At 41.0% G+C, this 24,740-nt stretch overlaps 2 protein-coding genes and 1 pseudogene across 2 annotated transcripts; 1 reads left to right on the forward strand and 2 right to left on the reverse strand.

The window, feature by feature from the left end:
• Positions 1-1,204: 1,204 nt before the first annotated feature.
• Positions 1,205-9,032, reverse strand: LOC137259215 (ependymin-1-like). Its single transcript, XM_067796822.1, has 6 exons — positions 8,724-9,032; positions 7,944-8,054; positions 6,762-6,846; positions 6,006-6,185; positions 3,531-3,628; positions 1,205-1,803 (listed from the first exon to the last, which is right to left on the reverse strand). The coding sequence occupies exons 1-6, from the start codon at positions 8,868-8,870 to the stop codon at positions 1,732-1,734; spliced, it is 693 nt and encodes a 230-aa protein (XP_067652923.1). The 5' UTR covers positions 8,871-9,032; the 3' UTR covers positions 1,205-1,731.
• A 2,781-nt stretch (positions 9,033-11,813) lies between these two features.
• On the forward strand, positions 11,814-18,726 carry LOC137260485 (uncharacterized). The gene is made up of 6 exons (XM_067798154.1): positions 11,814-12,033; positions 12,575-12,685; positions 13,841-13,922; positions 16,169-16,336; positions 16,839-16,939; positions 18,423-18,726. The coding sequence occupies exons 1-6, from the start codon at positions 11,905-11,907 to the stop codon at positions 18,489-18,491; spliced, it is 660 nt and encodes a 219-aa protein (XP_067654255.1). The 5' UTR covers positions 11,814-11,904; the 3' UTR covers positions 18,492-18,726.
• A 1,113-nt stretch (positions 18,727-19,839) lies between these two features.
• On the reverse strand, positions 19,840-22,220 carry LOC137260273 (cholinesterase-like; annotated as a pseudogene).
• Positions 22,221-24,740: the final 2,520 nt, after the last annotated feature.

Genomic DNA, 24,740 nt, shown 5'->3' on the forward strand with positions numbered 1-24,740 from the left:
AATAAAGTAGTCATCAATGCTGGTACCTGAATGTGGAATAAATGTGTAGTTACTTGGTGAATCAGGAACCGTTCTTCCGTTGACAATGTGGATTCCAAACTGTTTACATAAATCCAGCAGTTGAAATCCATACATATTTGTGTCACTATCGTGGGACGTGGGACGTTCGTGGGTAAACGAAAGGAGTCAGACGCATAATAGTTGGGTAAGGGGAGATAATTTGAAGAATCACGTATAAAGTCATCAAGTTGACCTGTTCGTGCATTAAAGTCGCCAGTAATAATGAACACTGGCATATCGTCATCAAAATCACCACAGGTATCAGACAGGTTTCTTTCTAAGCGATCAATACCACTCTCATCTGTTTCTAAATAAATCGGAGATTTCTCAGGGTGAACATAAACAAAACCTAGAATCAATGTTCTATTAATTTTCTTACATAACACCCTGAAATAAAGACAGTCATTACAAACACTATATTCTTTTAAACTGTGATGAAATAGTTTTCTTTACACAAACGATGATACCCCCACTATGTATGAAAGGGTGGTAGGTATTGTGAGTATGTATGTGTCTGTGTTAGTGTGAGAGTGTGTATGAGAGGGTGGTAGGTATTGTGAGTATGTATGTGTCTGTGTTAGTGTGAGAGTGTGTATGAGAGGGTGGTAGTTATTGTGAGTATGTGTGTGTCTGTGTTAGTGTGCGAGTGTGTATGAGGGGGGTGGTAAGTGTTGTGAGAATGTGTGTTTCTGTGTTAGTGTGACAGTGTGTATGAGAGGGTGGTAGGTATTGTGAGTGAGTATGTGTCCGTGTTGGTGTGAGAGTGTGTATGAGAGTGTGGTAGGTATTGTGAGTGAGTATGTGTCTGTGTTGGTGTGAGAGTGTGTACGTGTCTGTGTTGGTGTGAGTGTGTGCCTGAATGGGAAACTCTTTAGACATCTGTTTGTTTTTCTATGTGTGCATATGTGTGTGTGAGAAAGTTTGTCTGTTTATTCATGTATGTGTCCCTTTGTGGCACTGTAAACGTTTATGTTCATGTGTGTATGCATGTCTCCGATAGAATGCGGCGTAAAAGGTAACTCACTCACTCTGTTTGGACTTGTGTGTATCTACAAGACCATATATGTGTTGATGTTTTGTAACATCATTTCACACATTTTGCGTTTCTCTTGGCAGTGGATATATCGTTCATCAGAAAAGCAAATTTCGAGTGCTTCAGTAATGTTTATCAGAAGGGCAAATGTCTGCATGTCACTAAGATACTGCATTTTAAGAGTAAGATTCAGCTGCAAGCATATGAACATTAGCGACGGTACCATCAGTACAATCTCGAGGAGAACACAGAGCGGCATGTGTCTTTGGTCGAGAGATTTTGTGGGGCACAGATGCCGTGTGAGTCATATAAAAGAACAGGAGTTTGCTACTTTCTGTAGTGAATCTATTATTAGAGAATTGAAAAATCCAAGGTGCGATCTTAGAGCCAATCTCATTAATGCGATGAATTATACACATCTATTATTAGAGGTTCGGAAAACCCATGATGCTATTTATAAAATTAGCCTAAGGTCGTTCATGAAACCCGCAGTTGGCAATAATATCCCCAAAGACACACGACAATGTAATGTCAATGATGCAGATGCCTTTAATATGAATGTAGCTACAGTAATATATCGTCCATGTCAGCGTTGGAGCAGAGAACAGCGTTAATATCGGTCATGTGTTGACGGCGCTTCAGGCGATCTCATCAAGAAGCATGTTGGCAACTGGTCCGAGGAACACGTGGAGTTCTTCATCTTGGTATAGCTACAAAAAATGATTAAGTACAGGTATATATGTGTGATGTCAGTGCCACAATACAAACAGAGTAAGTCATGCTCACTTAGCACTTAAGTTAATTAGATTACAATATACGCACACATACACACACACACACACATATATATATATATATGTGTGTGTGTGTGTATATATATATATAAGTAAAAAGTATGTGAATTTGAAACCATGATATAGTTAACCGCAAAAAGTAACATAACAATCACTCCCTTTTTGAAACTGGTGACCAGTTTAATTCAAACACATGTAAATAACATAATACTTGTCGGAAAGATTTCAAAATTTGACATGTTGGGTCGTCAATATTTAAAGAACTGCAAGTCAAAATGAGGTGGCGATCCGAAAGTCAATAATGCGTGTGGCTTCCTTGGGCGTTGCATCATCAGTACATGGAGTGGATGAGACGGTTGATGAAGGGCATAGGAACGCGCGCCCAGACTCGGTGATACGTCTGAGAGACTTCAGCTGTAGTTGTCGGCATTGGTCGCACATCACTGAACTTTCTCTGTATATTGTCCACGGGTGTTTATCGGGTTTATTGGTCTGGACTAAGGGCAGGCTATTGAAGAGTTTGTATGCCAAGTTGACGGAGAAAGTCTCTAGTTGCTCTGGCAGTATGGGCACACGCGTTGTCCTGCTGGAAGACATGGTTTCCATGACGACTAAATGTGGAACGACGAAGGGTCTCAACGCTTGATCAATGTAGCGGGCAGATCTTACACCATTTCCTCTACCAGGACCAGTACTCTGGCTTAATTTATAACGGACAGCAATAGAACGTCACACCATTATGCTCGGACCTCCCCACGAGTCTCTTTCCAGGATACAATCGTTTGCAAAGCGCTCCCCGCATCGTCGCCACACTGTCACTCTGCCATCAGCCCCACGCAATATACCTGTTTTGGTCGGAGAAGACTACAGTTGGCCAACCCTGGTGAAGCTAATACCGCTGATGTGTGGCCCACTGGAGACGAGCAAGACGATGTCGAACAGTGAGGATCGGATCCCTGTAAGGACGACGACGTCTGGCGTTCCTCTGCCTCAAACGCCACCGCACTGTGTCGGCGATTGCCAATGCTTGTGCCAGCAGTCTCCCCGCGTAGCCCTGCCGATCTTGCCTCAACGTTGTCACAGGCAGTTTGGCTGTGGCTGGGACTCAGGCCGTATAGTGTTCGAACATGAACAGAAAAATGATTTGCAACATGTCTTGCAGTCTGGCCAGCATTCAGTCTTCATAAAGTTTGCTCCCTCTGTTCCCATGATAATCGCCACATGTCACTGCTGTCGAACAGTGAATGATTCGATGGATGTTCGGTGGCGCTTCCTATAGGGATGGCATCTCGAGATGCGCGTACATTGTCATTTCATGAAATACGCACCAAAAAACACCTTTTCTTTGTTTTTTTATCAAATACAGAATCTGAAACCACATTTTCTTGAACATTTGCTAACCAAGTCTAGCTAAACACATAAAAAAGTGAAAAAAAATAATTAAAATTAAAATGAAACATATCCCGCAAATCTTTTGGTAGGGTGACGATTCTTTGACAATAAGGCTGATACCAATTCTCATGCATTAAAAATTTTGCAACCACATTTCCACTTCGCTGAACGTTGAAACGCTGCTGGTAATTCAGAACAGGTTAAAGCAAACGCGTTAAACAATACTCACCCACCCACTCACTCACTCTTACCTGGCTGGTACAGATTGACGGTACAGTGAAGACACCAATTTCATCAGAGGGTATAGGTTCAGCTATATTTCCAAACAGAGTCGACATTAGGAATTTGTCTGCAAAAATAATCAGTAATCGACTGTAGATCATCCACAGAAAATGGGTACCCGGTGGGAAAAGTCATGTAACCACTAACCTTCTAGCGCCTCACAAGCAGCCATGGTTATTCGGGGTAATAACAATCAGATGTGTTTGCTCCATAAGCACGTGTCTTGTACATGGAAAACTATTATGGGCATCATACATTGTTTTAATCATCCTCGACAACCCAGGGTATCACTCAGCTAATCTGGATCTGCTGACCACCAAAACAAACCAGGTTTCGCTTGTCCTTTGGGGCAGTTGAACAGTCTGCTATTTTCAGCGTCACTACCGGTGCCAAACAGAAAAGGGAATAGGTTATCTTTTCGGTTTAAATATTAAATGTACCAAGAAATAGACACAAGAGGTATTACTCAGAAATATCAGAATCATTTACATGAAAACCGATGTAAAGCAATGAAAGCATCTATCACCACATTTGTTCTATTCCTCTTTAAATTTTAGCATTGGGAGAAAATAATCTGTGTACCTTGATACTGATAAGAAGCTGAAGGGAACAAATATTTACCATAGCAGCATGCAGCTGATTTAGTATTAATTTCAGACAGACAGCATATGTTTCTGAATATTGTGACAATGAAAGCTTCAAGCTTCGACTAACTGTATCTGCAAACAAAGCTGTGGTATATTATAAAACGAAACTGAATGCGAAACATTAATAACAGATTTGGGGAGAGAAATTTGAATATGTGGAGGCATATATATATGTCTGTTTGAATAAGTTTTACCTACTATTAGTCTTGCTATTGGTTTTGTTTGTTTGTTGTTTTATGCCGCATTCAGCAACATGCCAGCTGTATGACGGCCATCTGTCAATAATCAAGTCTGGACCAGACATTCCAGTGATCAACTTAATGAGCATCGATCTATACAACTGGGATACGGTACGTGTGGCAACCACGGCAGCGAGTCTGCCAACGCCATTCTGTAGTCACTACTTACAGCAAGAATAGGTCGATGATGACTAATTCTAACCCGTATCCTCACAGGCCATAGACTCATGACATTTACAAACACACTAGTAGAAGACAGGAACTCGCTCTGACCTTCATATGACGGCTAAGTGACAGTATCTCAGCACAATTACACTTTAAATCTTTTGACATTGTTGCTCTCATTATTGTCACAGAGTTGCAGAATGTCGGAAGATATTAATCAAATTCTATTATTCTCAATGTACCCTGCTTACAACCGAGTAACATTTCTATATACCCCGCTGGGAATGCCGAATTCATTTGGTGCTTCGTGGTAGTACCTCTTATGATGTATGGAAATTACCGATGTTTTGCGAATGTATGCCGATACATGGGAGATAACTCTTAATCTGTTTTCCTTGTCGCTTGCAAATTAATCTACCCATGGCTATGATCCGATACCCTTGCTTCAAAATTAACACTGAGCTGTCCGACAAGATAAATACATTTTTCACTGGTCACTAGAGGGACATGTCTAGTGAAGGGCTCAGGGAACATAAGCAAACATCGAGGTTACATCAACCAATATCACCCTCGCGACCAGTGAACAAATATACCCCAGTCTAAAAGATAACTGGTAAAAGTATGCATTATCCTGTCATAATCATATATGATGCGGTCAGTGTATAAAATGTAGAATATTGAGTATTTAGTTTCTGAAAAATGAACGTTATAGAATATTGAAATTACAGATAACTTGTAACTATGATGTTGAACAAAAGTGTTTAAAATGATTGCGTATTTCTAGTGATCGCCTACCTAAAGAAGCTGAACGTTGAAACACTGCCTCCTTAACAGAAAGTAAATCAACCTGTTTATTAACAAGTTTAGTTTTACGCCGCACTCAGGAGTGTTCCAGCTATATGGCGGCGGTTTGTAAACAATTGTGCCTGGACCAAACCAGTGATCAACAACATGAGCATCGTTCCAAGCGATTGTGATACGATGACACGGTTGACATTAAGGGGTTAAGAAGAAACCATGCAATCAATAATGGTCGACTGCCATTTAAAACTTACTTCAGAGGACCAATGTTAGTGCCAAATGATTTTAAATGAAACATTTGAAAATGATAAACAAAGCAGTTTTATTAAAGTAGCTTTGACTCGCTTGTTCGTAAAATTATCTCATTAAATCACCGTATCCTAAAAACCTGTATTTCATTGTGCATCAGGTAAAGATTTTGAAAGTCTTAGTAACAGCTAAGGCTTTTATTTGGTGTGTGTGTGTGTGTGTGTGTGTGTGTGTGTCTGTGTCTGTGTTTGTGTGCGTGTGTGTCTCTGTGTGTGTGTATCTGTGCGTGTCTGTGTGTGTCTGTGTCACATGATAACTGACGCATATGATATAGTTTACATACGTTTTCCAAGGCCGTACTGAGTGGACAGGACGGGGAGGTAACGGTCACTGGTGACCGTCATGACGACGCCTACTTTCCCTTTCAGTTTTTCAAACTCCCCGAAGTACGCCTTGGCACTGATGGTGTCCCCGCCCTGCGCTGCGCCCCCGAGCTGGACGTCAAACAAGTACGTCGCCTTTTCTGAAACAGGAAGTGTCATACAGGAGTATTGCCTTGTCGGACTGAGGGTATGGCATTCAGGAAGAACCACTTCACTGAAACAGGTAAAGTCATCTTTCTCAGTCTGAGAAATATTGTTTTATATATTAAATATAGAATATACTCTCTAAAGTATTCATGGCATAGAGAAACAATGTCTTCTCTGAGTGAGTGTGTGAGTGCGGACGTGCAGACGTGCGTACGTGTGCGAGTGAGTGAAACTCCGCACGTCAAACTGTGGCGTCTTACTTGTGACTTTCAGCAGTACTCCACTGATATGACGACAGGGGACACAGGCAGTAGGCTTAGCATGTTATACCAATGTAGAAAATCGAACCCAGGTCGTTGGCGAAACGATGAACCCTTATCTACTGGGCCTATTATTTACAGCCGTATATTTCGTATATATCTTTGTTATTACTACCGTAATGTTTACAAGTGTGTTCATGACAACAACGGGAAAGGAAGCATCATTCTCAATATTCATTTGTTTTCCATGATTGCTTAATTAAAGATGTATCAAACAGACAACATTTTACCAAAGATGCTGCCACATACCTGGAATGCAGAGTTCTGGGAAACTTCGTGTGATCTCTTTAACTTTGCACGTGTTTTCCTTCTCGTTGATGATGTAGCGAACTCCCTGCACAGATAAACTGATATATAAACTCAGATTACCTACGTGTTACAAACCCAGCCTCAACTTTGCCTTCGTCGGAAATTCAAGTCTGAGGCACTTGCAACAGAAAAGAATGCCCTCAAATATTTGATGGAAAGGATGCTATCATGTCGATCATGCCCTTGTGTCCATCACCATGGCTTTGTGTCTATACAATGCGTGAGACAGCTCCTGGCCCACTAGTCCGTGGTCAGTAAAAGTCCAGTCGGGTCAGCAAATCTCCAGCGACTTTCCCGAATGGCTAGTCAATTTTCATGGGGTCATTTTGTAAATATCACTCTCTCCGACGTGTTAAGATATACCATAATTTTAAATCATGCAAGATTATGGCCCCATAAAAATGTTCATGATATTACCAGCCTAATGATCAAACCTGTGTTGTAATCATTTGTTTAGTTTTTACATTCAAAGTTCGGTGTAGTGAATTATTGTGTAAGGCTTGTAACTTTCAGGCACACCTAGTCTTTGTAGTTGAAAGATTTTCATAAAATGGCGCACAGTTTCACGTAGTCCTTTAAACGCCGAATTTCGACATGTGTAACCCCACTCACTCACCCAAGCGACAACACACGATACTTCCTTATAGTCAGTGATGATCTTGAGGTCTTCATAGTGGTCGCTCACTCACCCAGTCACTCACTTACTCACTCTCTCACCCCTACCCGAACCCCCACGCCCCACCCCAATCCCCCACTCACTCATTCCCTCAGGCGACAACACACGACACTTCCTTATAGTCAGTGATGATCTTGAGGTCTTCATGGTGGTCGCTCACTGTCTCAGTCACTCACTCACTCTCTCACCCCACCCGAACCCCCCACCCACTCACTCACCCACTCGCTCACCCACTCACTCACCCAGTCACTCACTCAAGCGACAACACATGGTACTTACTTCCTTATAGTCAGTGATGATCTTGAGGTCTTCATGGTGGTCGCTCACTGTCTCAGTCACTCACTCACTCTCTCACCCCACCCGAACCCCCCACCCACTCACTCACCCACTCGCTCACCCACTCACTCACCCAGTCACTCACTCAAGCGACAAGACATGGTACTTACTTCCTTATAGTCAGTGATGATCTTGAAGTCCCCATGACGCCCGTTGACTGATATGTTTGATACAATCGCAATCCTCTGGTCCTGCAAGTCGTAATAGATGATGTTGCGGCCCTGGGATATGAGAAACAGAAAAGACAATAGCTGGAATACGACGTCCATGTTAAAGTACGGAGCGACAATTACCTCAACTCTACGACTGTCGTAAATCGATGTTAAAGTATGCAAGTGTCGATCACCTCTGCTACGACTGTCGTAAATCGATGTTAAAGTATGCAAGTGTCGATCACCTCTGCTACGACTGTCGTAAATCGATGTTAAAGTATGCAAGTGTCGATCACCTCTGCTACAACTGTCGTAAATTTCAGTTAAAGTATGCAAGTGTCGATCACCTCAGCTACGACTGTCGTAAATTTCAGTTAAAGTATGCGAGTGCCAATCACCTCTGCCACAACTGTCGTAAATCGATGTTAAAGTATACAAGTGTCGATCACCTCTGCTACGACTGTCGTAAATTTCAGTTAAAGTATGCGAGTGCCAAACACCTCAGCTACAACTGTCGTAAATTTAAGTTAAAGTATGTGAGTGCCAATCACCTCAGCTACAACTGTCGTAAATCTAAGTTAAAGTATGCGAGTGCCGATCACCTCAGCGATACGACTGTCGTAAGGCAATGTTAAAGTAACGGAGTTTTACGATCGCCATAGTACATACGGCCCTGTACATTAGTTGCCCAGAGTTACGTTCCCCTTAACTCTAAAGTTGGAAGGCTTGTCGACCCACCCTCTCCTTAAGCGGCTTGTACTGCTCGTGGATCTGAGGCAGACCCAATCCGAGTGACCCCTCATACGCTCTCCAAGAAGGTTTGGCGCATTTCCTCTCAGCAACCGACACGCCGACAACAGCAACGGCTAACATCAACTTCAACATACTGAACTTTCCGACTGCAGTAGCTCCCGTGAGTCTGAAACTGTCTATCCTGGTTTATATAGATTGCAGTGGTATAACTCTGGATATTACATCAGTCTGCAACACGCGTTTCATTTTGATATATCGAGTTGATACAATAACTGAAACAGCTCATGACAGGACAATGCATTTTAGAGATGACTAGGATATCTTTCAACAATTTTTTTTCTGTTAAATTAAATTTTCCTCTCTTGTGTACGTAAGTAATTTTTTTAATTATTCGATTTGACGGGAACAAAGGGCTAGTTATCATGTTCCTGACAGGAGAATGTGTCCATGATGTATCATTGAGTGAGTTAGTGAGTGAGTGAGTGAATGAGTGAGTGAGTGAGTGAGTGAGTGAGTGAGTGAGTGAGTAGTGCTAGCCTAATCAACGAATACACGAGTTGCCCTGTACGTTTCTTTAAAGTGTAGCAGATCATTAAAATTCTGGGTCAGAATACTGGTAACTGCTTTTAGTGAGTGAGTGAGTGGATGGGTGGGTATGGGTGAGTGATAGGACTATCTCCAGAGTGTCCTATTCATAAAAAAACCCTCTCTCCTGAATTCATTCCCTTAAGGGTGTTATGAGCCGAGGTAGTTGAGATCGGTTGGAGGACTGTATGGATATAGCTGCAAAATGGTTGATGAAAGAAACTCGATTATTTACAGATCGCTGCCATAAAGCTGGATTTTGCTGCAAAGTAAAAACAAACAAACACATAGTGCACGGCGTATCAGGATAAAGTTGTACAAACACACTTTGCATGAAGTATGAGGTTAATGTAGGACAAACAAACAAATATAGCAAGGTGTATCAGTTAAATGTAGGACAAACAAAAACAGCACAGCGGATCTGTCTGATGTAGGACAAATAAACAAACAAACATTGTCCGACGTATCAGTTTAATTAGGAGCAAGTTTTATAGGGCATATCAGTTAAATGTTGGACAAACAAACAAACACAGCACAATGTATCAGTCAAATTTAGGACAAACAAACATTGCCCGGTGTATCAGTTTAACGTAGGATAAAAAAAAAACATTGCCCGAAGTATAAGTTTGAATTAGAACAAACAAACAAACAAACATAGCACAGCATGTCAGTTTAATGTAGGACAAACATACAAACAGCACAACACACTGGTTTAACTGGAGGAAAGACCAAACCGATACTCAACGATGTATCAGTTTGGAGGAGTCCATAATACTTTCAGTTGCCAGTTGGCTAACAGGGTCTGCTGCTGACCGCAGGCTTTAAAATCTGCAGGCCCTGAATGAAATCTGCAGGCCCATTTTTGCAAAAGTCAAACCAATAAAAATAAAATAGACTACACTGTGACAATTTCACACTGCCTCTACAAAATCAGTTCGTGAAACCTATGACAGAGAGTATTTTGCATTCCTGTGTACAAAGGGTTGAAATGCCAGGAAGTGAAACTGAAAGTTATCATGACATGATGGATTATGGGTGATTATATAAAGAGTAAACATATGAGAAAGATCCCAGTTGACAAAAATGACAGATAATTTACTGAGGGCCTCAAGTGCCGGCAAATATTTGAAACTGCTGGTCTGATACAATAACAAGCGGCGCAGGGCCTCAGCAATTATTTCGAAGGCTGGACACTTGTATGATTTGTTTCTGGGGCGATTGAAAGAGTTCGATTCCTCGATTCTGAAAATGGAAATATACTTTAAGCAACTCCGAAGCATCCTAAACTTGTAGATTCAGACGAAAGTTTTAAGTAAAATCGGTGATACACGCCAAAAAGTAAACACCTATACATATATTATGGAACTTAGAGGACGTATCGTGCCAGTTAAGACCTGTGACAAGAAAGTTCCAGGCATGTATTTTAGGCATTAAAATTCGTGTTCGAGCGTAAAGTTCGAAGACGCGACGAAAAGCCGACATGTCGTTTCAGTTACATCACAATAAGGATGGAAATAGTAAGTTATAATTCTAATCATGTCGATAATATATGGTCATTTGAAATGCAATATACCTGAAGTTATGTTTCGAAGATTAAAGGTTTAGAAAGTAACGGGAATATCTTTGACAGAACAAAATAACGACAACGTCTTTCTCGGTAAAATAGATTTAAACACTTCATTATTTCAAATTGTACAGGTGAGCAGGATCAGATTGTAAATCGCTGCAGATAAATTTGAGTGCGATTTTATAGCAATTGATGCGAGATAATCGCGATATTTCGGCCCAAGTCAATCCCTGCGTCACAAATTACGACATTACGTCCCAGTTTTTGACCTCTGCCCTCTGGAATGCTGTAGCTATATTATGTTATATATAACACATATTAGTTCCCTGCAGTATTATTCTGAATTGATATAATTTAATAACACGTCGTAACATAAATCACACAATTCATGTAAAAGATAATATTTTCGTAATAACAAATTGAAACATGATCATAGCATAGTTATGCTGATGAAGAACTCTTTCTAGGGCCCATCTCCAAAACTGAAGGAAAATTATTTCATTTTTTTGTCTGAAACATCACCAGAAAAGGGTGAGTGAGTGAGTTTAGTTTTACGCCACATATCAGCAATATTCCAGCTATATGGCGTCGGTTTGTAAAATAATCGAGTCAGGACCAGACAATCCGTTGCCCAACAGCATGAGCATCTATCTGCGCAACTGGGAACCGATGACATGTGTCAACCAAGTCGGCGAGCTTGACCACCCGATCCCGTTAGTCGCCTCTTACGACAAGCATAGTCGCCTTTTATAGCAAGGATGGGTTGCTGATGGCCTATTCTACCCCGGACCTTCACGGGTCATCACCAGAAAAGAAACAGCTTCATGCGTAGAACAAATATGATGGAAGGCGGTTAGGAGTAATACAAAATCAGAAATATACGTATGTTTGTGTCAGGATACCAAAGATATAAAAAAATGACCAAATCGAGCAGTTGAGAGCTCCCCCTATGCTTGCGTTGTATAAAGTGCTTCTATCGGCACTGGTTTTCCAGTCACCCCAAAACTCTCAACGATGTTGTTGTGGGCCGTGCTAGCTGTTGTGGTAGTCGCTACAAATGGGTGTTGTGCACCTGACAGGTGGAGCGCCTACCAACTGAAGGCAGGGCTGGAGTTGATCAAGGGCTCTCCCAAAACTCAAGTGGTAAGTCTTGTCCCCTTGATGTGGCAGGATCCTATGACACTATAGCTATGTGCTCGAATTCAAAGTTCATACTAATGTGTTCCATGGTAGAGGAAGATGTATGCATTGGAATTTGTTTACACAGTGCCAGGGTAAGTGCGTGCGAGGGGGTGGGGATCGGTGGGGGAGTATTTTAGGCGTTCAAGAAACCTTTAGTTCTATGTTTGAAGTCCTGTAGGCCCTGAAATATAACCTAAACATCATTCCAACAAGTTGATTGTGGGACGGGTGTGACTGGCACGTGCTACTGTATTTCACAGTCTACCTATACTCTTTACCCTCGAAGACCCGGGTTAGAATTGCTCATCAACAGACCATGCTTTTCGTAAGAGGAGACTGACTTGGTGCACGTATCGTCATATCCCATTTGCCTAGACCAATGCTTATGCCGTTGATCACTGGATTGTCTGGTCCTGACGCGAGTGTTTACAAAACGCCGCCATGTAGCTGGTGTATTGTTGAGTGCATATAAAGACATTTGTTGCTACCTGCTATGTTATAGGGATTGTCGAAGATCTACCACGATACTGCCTCTGAGCGAAGCGCCGAAGTTATCAAGTATGCTGCAGAGGGCGAAAAGAATGGTGTAAAGATTATCTCAGATCACAAAAATGTAAGTAAATGTAACATTTTAGGTCCAAGATTGTAAGTAGATATCTACATGAGGAAGGCATGTTGGTTTGAGCAATGGTGAAATTGCGACCTTTCGGCGTAGATACTAAAAGCGTCAGTAACTAGTTGGCATCAAAACGTGTTAGTACCTACACCGAAACGTCGCACTCATTATAACTTAGAGGATGGTTTTCGTCTTCACAACTTATAACGTGCCACTCACAGACGTATAACGCCGCTTGGTGTTATATTGCTTGCCTGGATATGCGCTCATGTTAGTGTATACATTCAAGGTTACTGGTTGCTGGGAAAAACTAGTCATAAAAATAGTTAGATATGTTCTGTCTAAAAACTATTTCAGCGCTCTGTTCAGGTAAACTACCGCTATATCTAGTCGCGTGATAAGCTTAAACGCTGTTCGGGAGAGCGGGCATTCGTGGCCAACATATAATATTTCGGGACATACCGAATAGCGACTAGTGCCTCTCGTACTATTTTCGCGTCCATCTAAGCGCATACGGGCACAAGGTACTTATTCAGTTGATATGATGGAAGTATATACCTCCATACATCATGTTTATTATATATTACACGTATTTTATGTTATTTAAAACGCATTGGAATTTAGTTGGTGTGTATGCTTGAACACAACTAAATGTATCTAGTATATATTTTTCGATAAGACAAATTTGTAACATCACAAAATCCTAAAGGTTTTTGATCTTAAGGTCATGCGCATTCTCATTGATTTGTCGTATTTGTACACACTGCCTTCACTCCCTGTGCAAGTCTTCTGTATGATTGCGGAAAGGGGCGAATGGTGACAAATGTTGTTGTAGCTCACTGAGATTAAAGGGGCCAGTGCTCAAGAATGTTGTTGTAGTTTACGGAAGGGTATAAATGATTGCGAATGTTTGGACAGTTTTACGGAAACTGGCTAGTGGTGACGAAAGATGTAGGTTACGGAAGCTGGCGAGTGGTGACGAATGTTGTTGTAGGTTACGGAAAGAGACGAGCTGTGACGAATGTTGTTGTAGGTTACGGAAAGAGAAGAGTTGTGACGGATATTCCTAAAGGTTGGAGGCGACTGATGGAAGTAGTCCAAATGCAAGATGACTTGTTCCCGTCTTACTCCATTCCCCATTTGTCTTTTCAGAAGCGACTCTACGTCATCAACCTTAAAACCAACGCCTGCACTGTACACAACTTTGACAAACCGTTCCGTAGATTCTGCACAGGTAGTTGATTAAATACCTTCTTAGTGGATTTATTTTTGCCCCGTACACCGACCGATCGGCATGAGTGAGTGAGTGAGTGGGTATCATGATGTGGTATTGGTGTCACATCTTGCAGTGATCGTCTAATGGTTATTAACTCACTCACTCACACTCTCACTAATGGTTAGTCTCACCAGCAGATTTCATCTGGCTAACTGGAAATATCACTGTTTTAAATGTTACTTCTGTACAATTAGAAATGGCAGTATGAAAATGTTAGACGTTCAAACGACTGGTACCGTCTTTTGAATTGATGATATTTAGTAAAAGCATCAGCATAGTTTAACTGGTCGGATTTCGCTGGTGGTACTTTTTTTTTTGTTTATTTTTTTTTCAGTGTATTTTATCGGAGTTTTGTTGGTGAAGTGTCACGTGGTTTCATCACCCATCTCATGAATTTCACTTAAAGCACAAAAGAAAATCGCTATCCTTTCTTTGCGTGAAATTTATGACAGTTAGATAAACAGCTTGTATCCTGAGTTGAATAAAATTTTGAGATTTATGTGTTCAGTTGGTAAGGTAAAATTATGACGATTCGAGATCTTAATTTCACTTTATTCGTTTTACGGTTTTGTTAAAAGTGAAATTCATAGCTACGTTTTCTCTGAAAACAGACTGTAGTTGCGCTGAGTTACACCTGAAGTGCGAGACGAAGTTGTTCCACCAGCCTTTTGTCACCCCTCGGTGTGAAGCGTGAAAACAACACAGTATTACATGATTTCTTAAAGAACAGTCTAAGTAAACACCCCGCCACTGAGGCTAACAAAACCTAGTAGAAGGTCGCGTCAGTTAACCCTTAAGCGACCAATGATCGTCCAATCAAACGCGGGACGGTTAAATAGATTTAACCAATGAGACAACGGCTACTATTTAGGGATCGGAGGGACTTTCAAAATATTCAGGTCACTGAAACAGATCTCCCAACAGACGAAAATCCGCATATAACACAGTTATTTGACCTGCAGTATATACGCTTTGGGGTTTCTGTTGACATGGTTACCATTAGCTAATATTTCCTCAAGATAACATCCTTGAATATTTCCAAAAACACTATTTTCAGCGACTGTTTACTCTTCGTTGTCATGGCAGTACGTACGCCGTGTACATCACCCGGAAACAAGCGTACGCTAAATAGCATTCGGAATCGTTTGGTTACGAACCTCTTCGAGATAAAAAGTTCAAAAGGTATGTGCGAATGTGCACTTTCGCGATTTGGTAAACTGTGTTCTGGTTGGTCAATCTCAAAGGTTACATGACGCAACCTCCCATAAGGTTTTGTTAGACTCAGTAGTGGAGTGTAACGAAGAGCTGTTTCCGTGATCGATCAAATAACGTCAGATTTCAGATCCTGGAGGGTACAGAGGTTGTGTCTTCTTTATGTTTTTGTGCCCTTATCCTTATTTCGATATATTTTATCATTCATCGTTCTCATTTGAACCCAAACGTGACCCGTGCCGTTATATTACGTCATGACTTTCACCATATACGTGTCGTGTCGATGAGAGACCAGAAAAAGCATTGAGGATCGAACCCAGAATCCTGGTTTTCTGGTTTTTGCCGCCCAAGAGGATACAAACGTCCAGTCAAAATATAATGTTTTTGATAGTTAAATATAACACAAATAAAAATGTTAATTCAATGGTGATTCTTTTCTTGTGTTTCCACGACTGTTTTCAGTCTAGTTAATGTGGCTTTAGAGAGTTCAGGGGATTAGTAATCCAAGTTTGATGTAAGAGGCGAGAGAATGGGTAATCGTCGTAGCTCAATGCGTGGTCGATGTTCATGTTGTCAAATACTTACTTGATGAGCGTGGTAGTAAAATATGGACCAACCCACAAGCAGCTGGTTTACTGCAAAGAGTGAGTGAGTGCCAGGATAAAGCTCATGGCGGTACCATAAACTCCACTGAACATGAACTTTATGCATATTCTAATGAGGTCATTAAATCGTTCAGTTTGAATCGTAAAGAAACACTCGGTTTGTGTGTTATATAATGCCGCAATATTAAGCTATATGGCGTCGGACTGTCAATAATTAAGTCTGAGCCAGACAATCCAGTGATTGACATCATGAGCATCTACGCCATTGGTATACGATGACATGTGTCAAAGCGATCATCATGTTTCTGGTTTTACGATAAATCATACCCATGCCATAAGTCCTTCTTGTAGGCGTGATTAATAATTCTCCATTCATGATATTTTCAGACTCTTCTCAGTATTTGTACGACATAAAACTGGGGTATGGAGACAATTCTTTGACAGCACATGAATACTACAACGAGTTGGGGCCGGATGACGGCAAAGTCGGCCATCTTTACCTTGTCAGTGATGCCTGCATACCGTTACAAGGCGTTAACTTTGGTCTCGGTAAACGTAAGTACGTCATGACGTAACTCCAGTTAACGTACTGGGGAGGTGACCGGTGTATGTGTGCGTGTATAGTATTGTCATTTGTTGTTCTTCCTCTTGTCTTCCTTTTGTCTTTGTCTTGTCTTCATCGTCGTCGTTGTTTAACACAACTGACAAGTGTATGTTGAAGTGTGTGAGTTACGATCACCTTACAGCTACGACTATAGTAAGCCTATGTTAAAGTGAGTGAGTTACGATAACCTTGGCGCAAAGACGATCGTAAGTATATATTTAAGTGTGGGAGTTACGGTCACCTTGCGTGCGTTGGGGTAGGCTGGGAGAGTGAGTGAGGTTTCACACAGGGCTTCTTCGTCGTGACCAGCGAACGCTTCATCCACGGTTGGGCTACCCAACCGCCCCAGTACACTTTGAAGGGGGGAGGGGCGGGGGGAAGAGAGTGTAAACCGAGGAAGGGAGGTTTAAGTTGCATTGACGTGTTATATTATCCATTATTTGGTCTCTACAGTGGACTTCCTGATCTCGTCTGGCTGGGGGTCATTCACTACCGACTTTGATGACTCTGTGTTCGTACCTCCTTCAACATGCCCACCTCTGAACTTTTCCCAGGTAAATCTTAAAATACACGAATTTTGACGGCATGTGAGTACTGACGCTAAATGTGTTTGTTTGTTTGTTTGTTTGATGTTTTACGTCCCAACAATATGTCAGTAGTCTGTAAATAACCGATTCTTGACCACACAATCCAGTGACTGACTGCATATGTTTACAATTACATTTTTAGTCATTCTGATATTCCGACTGTCTGTGTTTGGGCGATCGTGAACAGTATGTACCTAAGTACAGTTACATTCTCAGTCAGACTGGTATTCCGACTGTTTGTGTTAGGATCGCTGTGAACAGGATGTACCTAAGTACAGTTACATTCTCAGTCAGACTGGTATTCCGACTGTTTGTGTTAGGATCGCTGTGAACAGGATGTACCAAAGTACAGTTACATTCTCAGTCAGACTGGTATTCCGACTGTTTGTGTTAGGATCGCTGTGAACAGGATGTACCAAAGTACAGTTACATTCTCCGTCAGACAGGTATTGAGACTGTCTGTGTTAGGATCGCTGTGAACAGGATGTACCAAAGTACAGTTACATTCTCAGTCAGACAGGTATTGAGACTGTCTGTGTTAGGATCGCTGTGAACAGGATGTACCTAAGTACAGTTACATTCTCAGTCAGACTGGTATTCCGACTGTTTGTGTTAGGATCGCTGTGAACAGGATGTACCAAAGTACAGTTACATTCTCAGTCAGATTGGTATTCCGACTGTCTGTGTTAGCATCGCTGTGAACAGGATGTACCAAAGTACAGTTACATTCTCAGTCAGACTGGTATTCCGACTGTTTGTGTTAGCATCGCTGTGAACAGGATGTACCAAAGTACAGTTACATTCTCAGTCAGACAGGTATTGAGACTGTCTGTGTTAGCATCGCTGTGAACAGGATGTACCAAAGTACTCCGACCGCGAGCAGGATGTGCTGCTTGTAGGAAACACCCCTAGTTGACCTGCAATGCTGCCTACCTCATTGATGTCTGAACTTCGTATGAGGCATCGCGTGCGTATTACAATATGCTATTCTAAGAACCGGTAGACTGAGTAAAGATATGTCTTACTTTCTGTCTTTATTTCAGTGGTTTAAGATACAACGCGCATAGGCTTCCATTCACCCCGAATGTCACCCATCGTCATTAATTGACAAAGCAGGATAATATGAGTGTCATGCATTGTATATAAAAATGAGTCGCTGACTATCCAACCATATTTTTGAAGGATGTTATCAGAACCATATCATTTGTTTTTTCTGGCCTTTATGTGTAGAAGATAGCCTCTGTATGTACAGTCAGTACTACTTACTGTCGAATACCGCGGCCGTCAGTATATAACAAAGCGTTGTGGGATTATTTCAACATATAAAGAGTTTATTTGCGAGTACACAGCCCCAATAACTAGTGTTACACTGGATAATTAAGGGTTATTTAAACAGGAGCGAGTACCCGTGTGATTCCACTGGATGATTTTATTTCATTTCTCTTTACAGAGGGAATATGGCGTGAATATTTTTGACGTAATTCGAAACAACGGGCCTCTGAAATATGGAAAGCTGTAACCTTGTACAACACGGAGGAAATCACAGAGTGAGACAGAACGCATACAACGTGATTCCCATCGACACAAAAGTATAAACCCAGATTGAGAACGATGATATGTAGTCGACCTGATTTACTTGTATACCTTCTGTCTCATCAGTGATCGCTGGATAATGATAATCGTCGAGACTGTCCCTCTCGCTGTACTATATTATCCATGTCAGCATACTGCTGCACAATAAACAGATGGGCATATGAAGGTGTTTATGTTGCTTTGTGAGTGACCTAGAATATTAACCAGATGAGCATTTGAAGTTGACTGGCTGGCTGGCTGGCTGGCTGGCTGGCTGGCAGGCTGGATGGATGGATGGATCGATCGATCGATCGATCGATTGATTGATTGATTGATTGATTGATTGACTGACTGATTGATATAATGTATGCACACATATATGTTGACTTCTCTGATAATATAGTGTAGGCACATATACTTGTTGACCTATCAGGATATTTCATGTAGGCAGAGACACTTGTTGAATACTCTGATTATATAATGTAGACACAAGTACTTGTTGACTTCTCTGAAAATTTAATGTAGGCACAGATACTTGTTTACTTCTCTAATTATATAATGTAGGCACATCTACATATTGACTTCTCAGGATATATTATGTAGGCACTGATTCTTGTTGACGTCTCTCATTATATCATGTAGGTACATAAACATGTTGACTTAGCACGATATAAATGTAGGCACAAATACTTGTTGACCTCTCTGTGTACATAATGTAGGCACCGATGCGAGTTCACTTGAATTCTCGCATTATATAATGTAGGCAAAAGTAACTGTAGACTCCATGACGTAGAATCGAGTACCGTGGCATAGTTCCATAGCGTACTTGAGAGGTAAATAGGGGCGAGGTTAAGGCGATAACTTTTCAGAGTTAATAACTATTGTAACAAGTAACCTGTCCGTGTAGTTGATTTACCTTTTGAAGTTTCTGAGTATATAATGTAGGCACATGTACGAATTGACGTCCTGAAGTTGAACTGTGAGGAATATCAAACACAATCACAGTATTAACCCAATGGCGTACTTGAGATGTATGTTTGGGGTTGTAGAGGTGGTGGCTGTAGACAGATGCCACAGGAGTGCAAAGATAAGGTAAGATATACTCTACTTTATTGCCATGAGAGGAATTGGTTTACATAGCACAACATCCACGCAGGCAGACTTTCGGTGTCTGTAAGGACTGCTCCCCTGCCGAACTCCATTGGGCTTTGAATACCCGTTACACTTTAAAGCAGCTTCAGTGATGATAACGGCATTTATGTCCCTCGGGTCCTGATTACTGTGATGTTGACATATCATCCTTTTGTGCAGTACTCCTGTCCTTCCGGTGGATCTGAAAATCATCAAATGAATGCATTGTTTGTCTTGCTACAGTTCAGTGTAACATCCACAGCGACAAGGAGTGTTATTGAGGGGGTTTTGTCATCTAGTTGCAAACAAACGTGCCTTTTTGTAATGAAACATATATCTATCAGCGAGAGTACCATTTACAAGGTACATGACTTGAGCGAAAAGCTTTTTATGAACAAGATGTCATGACACAAGGCTGAACAATGACTTCAAAAACAATACTTTGTTTGAACGTAAGAAACAAAATCACCTGTAGAAATCAAAGGTAGAATCCGGTTGATGAAGACACATTCGTGGTGGACTACACCGTGTCCTGCTGCTAATTTGAAGCCCACGTCAAGTGCCATGTAGGAGAGAACAGTGTTGTCAGAGGCTGGCCAATTCACCTTGACGGGAACAGGAGAGTTCGGGTCCCTGTCAAACAGATATAACTTCAAATATCTTGAACGTTTTCTTTGACATGTTTAGGATCATTTGAAATGACAACGAATATGTTTTTGACACATTCAGGAAAACGGTTGCGGTCATCAATTAAGGCTTCTGACATTGTACAGGTTGGGAGTAGGACATGTTACTCTGCTTGAAGATCGAAAACCGTCATCACTTGGCTGGCTCACCGTCACTATATCACTGCAGGCATAAATATTTTATTTTCAGGTTTAAAAGGTCTCAATGAGAACCTGACTTCTGAGAATACATTTGAGCTGGCAAGAAATGTACATATACATGGACAATATACGACCGAGTGAGGGATCGTACACCTACTCACTCATATGTTACAAAACTATGAACCTGTGGCTCGATATAACGTAAGTTATCTTGAGATCACTCACTCACCCTGACTTGGCAAAGTTGGTCCAGTAGGTCATGATGGTCCTGCTGAGTTCCATCTCCTCCTCTGTACACCCCAGAGACTTTCCGAGAGACATTTCCAGAACCCAACCAAACATAAAGTCAAGCTCGTACCAGTGGGCTGCTCCTATCCACTGTGGATACGGACTAACTGATAGTCGGTGATTAAAACTGTACACGTAGGTAGGGTTAGCAGGAGAGTACAATCTGTCAAACTCAAGATGGGGACACTTGAAATTCCTGTCCGAAGTTATGTGAGTCACGGCATCAAAGTAGTCAGTGTCTTTTAAAGGTGCTTTCTGACTTTTGTAAAACAGGCGAATAGGATCTTCAATTCCCCTACCGCCAACAAAGTCAAAGGAAAGAAGACTTTCATACTCTCGATCACTTAAAATCAATGTTTCGGGTAATGTGGAAACGTTTCTCATTTGCTTCAACGACATTGCCAAAAACAGTGTATTCTCGTGTCCCGTGAACCCGTGTAATGCACTGGTCTGTTTCATGGATCCAGTGGACAGAAGACTTTGGGGGTCATCGGGAAGGAAGTACCCATCCACAACTGGAACAAATGCAAGACCTTCATAAAATATATCCCTAAGCTGAATGTCTACCATAACGCGAGAATCTGCAGTCTTCAAGCAGTAATAGATATCTGCATCAGTCGAAGATGAAGGACATTCAAGATGATCCGCAAACTTCTTTATTTTTACTTTTGCTGTCTTGGGTGTGTTGTAAGCCCAAGGGCAATGGACGGTCCCACTCTGCATGATCGCTCTGTCAAACAGGTCACGAGACAGAGGTGACACCAGGTGGTGACCCACACAGGCACCTCCAGCACTTTCTCCAAATATGGTCACTCGAGATGGATCTCCACCAAAGTTGGCAATATTGTTTCTGACCCACTGTAAGGCCAGTCGTTGATCCATCAAGCCCATGTTGCCAGGGATTGTATCTGGTCCAAGGTAGCTGAAACCTAAAGGCCCCAGTCTGTAATTCATTGATACAACGATGACGTCATTCTCTGTTGCAAGGTATTTTCCTTCATATAGTGGCATTCGTGTAGATCCACTAAAAAACCTCCACCGTGGATCCAGACCATTACTGCCAGATTGCCACCATTGTCTGATGGCGACCACACTGTAAGATGAAGGCAGTCTTCGCTGTAATCGTTGGGTATCTGTCTGTGTTTCTCACCAGCACTAAGAATATCTCCAGGTTGGAAGCAGGACGGCGTCGGTTTTCGTGCATCTCTAACTTCCGGTCCCCATGACTCTGAAGGCTGAGGATGCTTGAAGCGTAGATCACCTACAGGAGGCTTAGCATATGGGATTCCATAGAATACGTCAAGGGACTTGTCCAACACTGACAGACGTTGTCCTAGAAGCGGGCCATTTAGAGTTGACACTTTCTGAGTCAAAGTAATGTGTAATATTGCCATCAAGGCCAGAAGCACCAGTCTCGTTCTTGTCCACATACTGAAAGAGAGAAACGATTTTACAGGTTAGCCTTTCGGAATGTACCTTGTTTCTTGATCACTTTCTAATGTATTTTGCCGGTTGCTCGTTTCCATTTACATGGGACAAGTGAGCACATTCATACGTGTTACCCTGTTTCTGTTAAGATTCAGTCTCGGCCCGGGTAGCGATGTTCTGTTTTTGCATTTAGGTGTCAAGAAGAATCTGATCTGGAAGCTTCTGGAATAATACAGCTTCGTAAAGACATGTCTGCAAGTCTTTTTATTTATTTATTTATTTATTTATTTATTTATTTATTTATTTATTTATTTATTTATTTATTTATTTATTTATTTATTTATTTATTTATTTATTTATTTATATATTTATTTCACAAGACCACCATTCTGAGGAGACAATAGCTAAATACATGTAAAAGTGTTACAGATATGTTTAAGAGGTATTACGTACTTCACCTTACAATAACATATCTTCACTGCAAGGCATGATAAATAAGGTAGGCTAACTTTCTAACAACAGATGTTTGCTTAGAAGACATAAGTATATCAGATTTTGTCCCAGTAGGATATTTGTAATATTTCTTTACATTGTATCAATACCGAGAATCATCAAAACTGTACATATCAATATAAATGATACTCTATTTCAATAAAACCACAGCTACAGAGACTTTACAAAGTCTTTCTTTCCTCTGTACATTGAGATATCTGTCTTCTTCAGTGAATTCATATATGTGCATGATGAGGGTGTAAATGAGGTATGAAATAGTTAGATCATTAGTTGTAATATCGGCATCCAGCAAGGCTGTGTTCTGAGTCCACAGATCTTCATAATCTTTATGAACAAACTAGAAAGAATAATCCAAGAATGAAGCGAGAGAGGGGGAGGTGTCTATCTCCCAAACATTTAACAACCTATGTCCTCTCATGTTTGCTGATGATGTGGCTTCATTAGTCAGCTCTTTCCTGGAATTGCAGCGTAAGATCTATGCTTTAGAAAAAAATGTGATTAAACTAAAATAATGGAACTTCGCAATGGTGGTCCTCTTCGATCATATCAAAGATGGTATTTTCCGGGAAAACAAATAAATGCTGTTTCATCAGACATATATTTAGGACTTATATTCACTCCAATATTATCTGGAGCCAGGCGCAGTTTTGTCTTTGCTCACAAGCAAACAAAGTTATGATGTCAATTCATGGGTATTCTAAGAGGTTTGTGTCATGTAAGGATTTACTAAAGATATTTGATAGTATGATTGTGCCGGTTGTGTTATGGCTCAGAATTATGTGGTATATACTATAGCAAAGAAGGAGAAAAAGCACAGTTGAAATTCTGCAAGTGAATTCTTAGAGTTCGTATATCTATGAGGAGTGCGTGAGTTAGTTTTATTTTACGCTGCACTCAGCAATATTCCAGCTATATGGCGGCAGTCTGTAAATAATCGACCAGACAATCCAGTGGTTAACAGCATGAGCATCGATCTGCGCAATTGGGAACCGATGACATATTTTAAGTCAGCGAACCTGAACACCCGATCCCGTTAGTCGCCTCTTACGACAAGTATAGTCGCCTTTTATGGTAAGCATGGGTTCCTGAAGGCCTATTCGACACTGGACCTTCACGGGTCTGGCATATCTATATCAGATAATATGATATTAGGGGAATGTGGACGTTTGCCTCTAAAGCTGGTATATTTGACCAGAGCATTTAAATGCTGATACTTATTATTGCGTAAACACTTCCTCCAAGTGTAACTACTATAGACAGTCAAACGTAGAATCACATTTGTCAGGTGATTTTCCTGTCAAGATACAAAAATTATTGTGATGAAACCATATAGAAACAAGTAGATAAAATAAGACAGTATTTAAGGATAGGGTTTGTATATTTTGTAAATTTAAGAAAAAATATTTTATTGAAGATGCGCTTCAGATACAGTTGTCTGTGAAACCTATGATGTTCTTAGTAAGAAATATATATACCCGCTAATGCGTTTTGTTAAATCTCACCATGTGTCGCAAGATATGGTGTATTTACTGACATCACACAATGTTCCTACCTGGCATTGGAAATGTCTGTATATATGCAAAGTATGGCGATCGAGAGCCAACACTATTAACCTACAAGTACTTAACCTTGCAGTTATAGACGGTACACAGTAACGTCTCTACCCTGCCGAGACAAAAGGTATAAGAAACCCTTATGAACCAGCAAAGTATAACACTGACATGTCTAAATTATTCTATAATATACATATGGAAATTAATTAAGCAACACCAAATTCAAAGACACATAAAAACTTAACAAAGTTTAACGAAGTAATTTTGATGATTGATTATTCAATTTTGATGTATTGACATACAGCATGAGCTTTTCATGGGTTGATATGACGCGCGTGAAGCTTGCACAGCGCACGTGCATTGCTTTAACCTCAACTTTCGAAAAATGCACTTTTTCCCTGGGGTGTTTACAAGCGCAGGTTGTCGATTGCATTCGGTTTTTCATTCATTTCAATG

This window comes from Haliotis asinina, chromosome 13 (genome assembly GCF_037392515.1).
Source record: "Haliotis asinina isolate JCU_RB_2024 chromosome 13, JCU_Hal_asi_v2, whole genome shotgun sequence".
Classification (NCBI taxonomy): domain Eukaryota; kingdom Metazoa; phylum Mollusca; class Gastropoda; order Lepetellida; family Haliotidae; genus Haliotis; species Haliotis asinina.

What these genes read in the sequence shown, in the direction of transcription:
- LOC137259215 (XM_067796822.1), bottom strand. Translation starts at nt 8,870, where the DNA reads ATGTTGAAGTTGATGTTAGCCGTTGCTGTTGTCGGCGTGTCGGTTGCT. An exon ending in CCCAGAACTCTGCATTCCAG is followed by an intron (nt 6,186 to 6,761) that starts GTATGTGGCAGC and finishes TTCCTGTTTCAG; the next exon opens with AAAAGGCGACGTACTTGTTT. An exon ending in TCAGTACGGCCTTGGAAAAC is followed by an intron (nt 3,629 to 6,005) that starts GTATGTAAACTA and finishes TTATTTTTGCAG; the next exon opens with ACAAATTCCTAATGTCGACT.
- LOC137260485 (XM_067798154.1), top strand. Translation starts at nt 11,905, where the DNA reads ATGTTGTTGTGGGCCGTGCTAGCTGTTGTGGTAGTCGCTACAAATGGG. An exon ending in GTTCCGTAGATTCTGCACAG is followed by an intron (nt 13,923 to 16,168) that starts GTAGTTGATTAA and finishes TGATATTTTCAG; the next exon opens with ACTCTTCTCAGTATTTGTAC. An exon ending in CACCTCTGAACTTTTCCCAG is followed by an intron (nt 16,940 to 18,422) that starts GTAAATCTTAAA and finishes TTCTCTTTACAG; the next exon opens with AGGGAATATGGCGTGAATAT.